The sequence below is a fragment of the Topomyia yanbarensis genome, chromosome 2, assembly GCF_030247195.1.
Source record: "Topomyia yanbarensis strain Yona2022 chromosome 2, ASM3024719v1, whole genome shotgun sequence".
Lineage (NCBI taxonomy): Eukaryota > Metazoa > Arthropoda > Insecta > Diptera > Culicidae > Topomyia > Topomyia yanbarensis.
Genome location: NC_080671.1, coordinates 132,206,906 through 132,213,377, shown reverse-complemented (window position 1 = coordinate 132,213,377; position 6,472 = coordinate 132,206,906). Strand labels below are relative to the sequence as shown.

General features: G+C 40.9%; 1 protein-coding gene across 1 annotated transcript; it reads right to left on the bottom strand.

Moving 5' to 3' along the window:
* Window positions 1-2,658: 2,658 nt before the first annotated feature.
* LOC131679762 (uncharacterized) lies at window positions 2,659-3,852 on the bottom strand. The gene has a single exon (XM_058960503.1). It carries the CDS (start codon window positions 3,850-3,852, stop codon window positions 2,659-2,661), a length of 1,194 nt encoding a protein of 397 aa, XP_058816486.1.
* Window positions 3,853-6,472: the final 2,620 nt, after the last annotated feature.

Sequence of the window (6,472 nt, the reverse complement as noted above, 5' to 3'; positions counted from 1 at the left end):
TCTTCAATAGTAATATCATCGCTTTATTCAAGCTCAATGATCCCGCTTCAGTTTACGTCGCAGAGTTAGCTGTAATTCAGTAGACCCTTGGGATCATCGACACTCTGCCCACAGATCACTACTTCATCATTACGGACAGCCTCAGCTCTATCGAGGCTCTTCGTACGATGAAGCCCAAAAAGCAATTCCCGTATTTTCTGGGGAAGATACAGGAGTGGTTGGGTACGTTATCTAGAAAATCTTACCAGATTACCTTTGTTTGAGTCCCCTCTCATTGCTCTATCCCGGGCAACGACTATTTAGCGAAGGTGGGCGCATTAGAAGGTGACATATACGAAAGACCAATCTGCTTCAACGATTTTTTTGTAGTATTTGTCGTCAAAGGACACTCAACAGTTGGCAAACCTCGTGGAGCAATGGTGAACTTGGACGATGGCTACATTCCATTATCCCAAAGGTATCAACGAAGCCTTGGTTCAAGGGGGATGGATGTGGGTCGGGATTTCATTTGTGTAATGTCCCGGCTTATGTCGAACCACTACACCTTGGATGCGCATTTGCGGCGTATTGGGCTTGCGGAGAGCAGTCTGTGCGCTTGTGACGAGGGCTATCACGACATCGAGTACGTTGTCTAGGTATGCGCCGGGTATTTTGACGCCAGGTTAAAAGATTCCCTTCGGGCCCGAGGTAGACCACCCAATGTCCCAGTTCGGAATATGCTGGCAAATCGCGACCTTCACTATATGTCTCTTGTTTATATTTTCATAAAAACGATAAATATCCCAATTTGGCCCATCTGTTTTATTTACCGTTTTTAGAAGAGCCTTGTGGAGCCTATCAGCATCAGAGTGCCATTATGTGACCGTAGTCGCCCTTACCACGCAATTTAAAGCGAGAGCGACCCAATTCGCCGCAGGTCCGATGAATCCCACCCATCAATGCGGGTCTTGACGTCTGGGTAGCCTGAGGCTCTAAGTCATGTCGCTGATCTTCTGTTTGCCTGAAAGTGGCAAGTTTGGTCTTCATACCTCTTCCCATATCCGCCTACTCTCTTCTGTCCCTGATATAACTGCTACAACATCGATGATGGAAATAAACCACATGTGCATTCTGTATTCCTAGTTTTAAGATAGCTGTGTGTTGTCATAAAAAAATTCTTTCCCACCTTGTATGTCGAACTTCATTCCTAGTTTTAAGATAGCTGTTGTATTTTTGATAAAAACTTATTCCCCTTTCAAACTGTATTCTTAGTTGTAAGATAGCTGTAAAATTTTTCGTAAAAAAAACTTTTCTTCCCCGTAAAAACTCGATTCCTAGTTTTAAGATAGTTGCAAAATTTTTTTTTTTAAAAAAGCTATTGTATCCCACTGTTGTATATAGCATTGCTTTTCTAATTTTAAAATAGCTGTAAAAAATCCCTCTTGTAAAAAAAAATATTTCAAAATTGTAACCTCCTAGTTTTATGATATCCAAAATGTAAAAAAAATGAATTTGGCACCGCCAAGCATTTGTGCCTATCAAATAAACGAAAAAGTATTAGGCAAGTATCAATGTTGTGGAATTCAGAAGTTTCTAACGGTCGCTGAAATGTAGATTAAGATCCAACTACCAGAGGATTAAGAATCACATTTTTTAAAATTACAAAAGCGTGAAAAATCGAATCTCACTATAAATATCACAAAATGTTTGAAACAATGGATATTGACTAATTACCATTAAAAAATCAACTTCGCCTACAAAGCAAGCAAATCCATAGCTCTACAAACCCTTTACGGAATTTTCACCTACTGTTTCAACAGATTTCTCAGCCAATTCTTAGCGTACAGAACAACTGCATGGCTAGTGCTGCTATCCTACTGACACTTCCCGATCAGAATGAAATAATAAGATTATAACAAAACAGAATTTGTGTAATATATTGTGTTATAAATTAGGTCTCGTTAGTAGTTAAAATAACAGAAATTTATAACAAGTAACAATGCGAGATACAGTTTAGAAATATTTCTGATATGTGTTTCTGATCGGGTTAAGAAACCTTAGTGGTCGGGGGTCGCACCTTGTGTTCCTCAAACTTACCTCTACTGCCAACTAGTCTCTCCTAATTTAAGAAATATATCTTAACACTCCTAACCCCAAGCCTCTAAATTACTATATCTCCAGCGCGTGAAGGGATTGGAACTCAAAATACCGTTACAACTAATTTTAAGGCTTGGGGTTAAGAGTGTTAAATTTAAACATTTATAAAAAATCTTTTGGATCCTAATCTACTGTTCTAGATCCTGCTAGGCCACAGGATCACGTATTGGTGGATTGTCAGTGAAGTAGTGAATCTAAGTGGAATGCGTGGTTCAGATGAGACCTAAACGGGTGAACAACAACAGACTTCGCAACAAATGCTGATCGATCAGGAAAATTGCAGGGTTGGTTGGTCCCTCCAGCCCTATCAACAAGGCTGCTTGGATATGTTGACCCGGGTTGACCATGCTAGTATCCGAAGAGTAGATTATTTTTTTTCTAATAGTCGAACTCACCAATCATTCAATGAAACAGAACATATACGTCTCGTACCTGCATTTATTTTATTGGCTTCTTTCTTACATTAGAGAAATAATCAATAAAAAATGTTAGCATTTCACGAGCATATTCACCAGGCTTTTGCTAGTCTTGTATGTCGTCGAAGAAATCATCAACCGCTAACGTAGCCGGTGCTGGTGACGGCGAAGGTGTTGGTGTCGGTGCCGGTTCCGGTACCGAGGCCGGCTCAGATGCCGGTACCGGTTCAGGTACCAGTGCCGGTTCAGGTATCAGTGCCGGTGGTGGCTGCGGTGCACTGGCTGCCCTGGGTGTGGCCGATGGTTCTGGTTCATCTCCGGATGCTTCCTTTGGGCTGGGAATGTTCTCGATGACCGTAGATGATGGTAGCGGTGGATTGGTCGTCCTTTCGGCAAATCGGAAGTGCTGGTCTCGATCTGCTGCTACGGTGGGAAGCTGCGGTGCACTGGTCGTAGTTGTTGGGAAGGCTGAAATGAACGGCCGTTGCGAAATTTCCTGGATGTCCTCTTTTACCGGCGGCGAAAACGAAGGCACGCTTGGCTGTGACGATTGACGATTGCTGGGTATGTGGGTATGATGGTGAGCAGCGGCTGGTGTGTGTGGTTGGTAGGTTACTGCTGGTTTCGGATGATGGTATACTGCGGTCGGTTGAGGTGGCGGCATTGCTGCTGTTGGTGAATGGTATGGCGGTTGGGGAAGGGCAGAACCGACGGAATGGTAGCTACTTTCATGCCCACCGCATGGAACCCTGGTCACCGTAGGACTGCATCCGATAAGAAGATTTTGTTGGCAGTTTTGTTTTGGTACCACCGGTTTGTAGCTTGGTGGTGGCGGCGGAGGTGGATGGCTGTAACCTGGTGGAGAGTACGGCTGATAAGGCGATTCGTATCCCGGAATCGAACGGTAATCCTTCTTCCGGTCTCTTATCTCAGGACCATAACTGTGCTTCTTGGATATTGGATCTCTACCGTAATTGTGCTGTGGACTGCTTCCGAAGCTTGAATATTTTCCCCGGCTTCTACCACTAATATACTTTGGCTGTCTTTGTTCATATTCACTTTCACTATCTAACCTTCTCTTGTGGTTTTTCGCATACCCGTACGTTGGCTCGTACTCATTAACTCTATATGATCTGTCACTCAACGCATCTTCGTAGGTATCTTCAGAGTCGGCATCATTGTAATCTTCGCCGAAAACACCTTGATGTGGTTCTCGATTCTGCACGGGCCTCCGATATGTGTCAATTCGTCCTTCACAAAGGGCCAAACAAAGCCCAAAGATCACTAGCAGACCCTTCATAATTGCACTACAACTCACTGAACAACTCGAAACTGATGAATATCCGCCAAACGTGAACACTTTTAAACTATTCATAAAACTATTGAATGTGGCACGGTTCTTCGAAACTCCCACACACCGTATATAGCAGAACGAATGTGGGTCAAATGATTTATCAACTGAGATTTCCGGGTCTCACCGAGGGCGAAAATAATCGAGTTCACCGAAAGTCAACGATGGGGCTCCGACATCGAATTTCTACCTTCCAGCCAATCGCGCGTGCTGGCGCAAACTCGAGGCAGTGATTCTTCGTATGACGATGGCAGTAAATTATTAGCATTTACACCGACTTGTGCTGTGCTTGTGTAAATATCGAACTCTAAAAAGTGACTACATAAATAATGCCGCGAAGCGATTGCTCGGTTTTCTGCGAATGCTGCATCTTTTTCCAAGCGTGTCTTATGATGGTGCTTATATGCATTTAATTGGAAGCGAAATTCTGGGCACTGTTGGTTGCTTTAGAAGGAAATTGTTGTTTGGTTTCATCGAACATTACGATCTATGGGAAGCGGAAAATGATTTGTCTTGTTCTCAATTATCCTGGAAAAAGCACCGCGTTTCAAACTCACTCACTATTAAGTTTTACTAAGAAATTAATTAATTCAGTGTCGCATGGTATTTAAAAATTGGGTCAAGCCAGAAGTACATTGAAAATTTGAATTTGAGAAACGAAATTCTGAGAGCTAGCAATAACGTAAGAAAATTATGGGATAATTTATGGCCAGTATAACAAACAAATAAATCTTGCTTAGGGTTGGGAAAAAAGTATTTTGAAAATCGGTGTCTTCTGTATTGGAAATGATAGAACCAGGTAAAACTAGTATTATCAGAAAGCAAGACAAGAATATGAGGTATTCAATTTGCAGCTTTATTCTATTACGTATTGTACCAAAGTATGCTTTTTACTCACATTACTCTTGCGCATTCTATGTTTCGTTCAACCGAAATTTTGCGTTGTTTTCATTTAGCAAGCTGACATATTTTCATTTATTTTATTCGGCTCTGTGCTAAGGTAATGCCAATCGAATTGGCTTTATCGACACACTTGTTGAAGTCATAGATGGAGAATATTTCCGAGTCCGAGTCCTAGTAATGCGGTTTATGTTGCACCTTTCGTGTGTTATTCCCTGTTGTAATTTTGCACTGTAGCCTATGTAGAAGTATTGTCCAGTTGTTGAATTCACGTATTGTAGGGTAGACGACCCCTTATTCATCTCATTAGTCAGGTTGTCACACTATTTCGCTGATAACTCGGCTTACAGTGATTGGATTACGCTTATATATGTATTAACATCTTTGCTTTTCGTTCCTAAGAAACAGTTCCATAAAAGATCTAGCTTGGAAAATGTAAAATATTCGCGTTTGAGCGAAGTGAAAAGTTGAGTACGACGCACCCTTATTCATCCTACCATATGAGCTAATGCGTTGAATAGAGATAGCAGACACTGCTCTAACTAATGTGTTCAAATGGGTGAGATGAATAGAGGTGCTAAGATGAATTAGGGCACAGTAACCCTACTAATAAGCAAGAAGGTTAGCTAGATGCTTTCCAAAAGTTGGTAAAAGTGAATTACAAAATCAAAGCTGAAATACATACACTAAAGTTTTTTTATGCGGGGGATACGTACCGCATAAAAACCGCATAGCTTTGAAAATCCGCATAAAAAATCGCATATAGCTTTGAAAATCCGCATAAAAAACCGCATGATTTTGAAAATCCGCATAAAAAACACATAAGGGTGTGAAATATTTTTCAATATTAAGAGTCATAGTACACAAGGAAGAGCAAGGATTTGAAGTGAGAAAGTGGAGTACGGTCATATGAGCAAGCTTAGACTTTCCCGGCTACTTAACTCTTTGTCTTCTGCAACGCAGGAGTCAGGATCTTTTGGCATTAAATGCGAATCATCTGAGTCTGCGGCATGTCTGGACAAGCGTCACTTAATGACTTATGCTGTCGGAGCCGTGACTTTACGCTTGTCCAGACATACCGCAGGCACAGGAAAAAACAAATAAGGTTGAAAATCTACATAAAAAATCCACATAACAAATCCGCATAAAAACGCATAACTTTGGAAATCTACACAAAAAACACATAACATTCAAAATACACATTAAAAGATAATCTTTAGAAAGGCAAAGTTACTTAGGAGATCAGAAACTGGCAGTAGATAATGTGAGGGACATATCCGTAGTATTTGTTGTTGGTATGACCATTAGACCGGCAACAATTTTGACTTTTTTTCGGAACACTGTTAAATCGAACGGTAATTGGCTTCACCTACCACTTGTCAAATATGAGTTTTTTTTCGAAAACTCTAATTTACTCACAAGAGTTTTCAAGGTTGCATATGAAAAATTGGCAATTGAAACAATAAATTCAGTACAAAATACCACTATCATCTTGTGCATCCCAAAATCTGCAGAAATATAGCTCAAGGTGTAAGAATCAACATTGCCGAAGGCTGCAAATTGATCCGACTTTGCAGTATAAAGATATTCTCATATAAAGTTATGTGTTGCCTCTCATTCTCGCACATGCTTAGAATAGGAAATTTCTAAAAAAATGGGTTGGTCTTCA

Coding starts and splice junctions, on each gene's coding strand:
- LOC131679762 (XM_058960503.1), bottom strand. CDS start 3,852: ATGAAGGGTCTGCTAGTGATCTTTGGGCTTTGTTTGGCCCTTTGTGAA.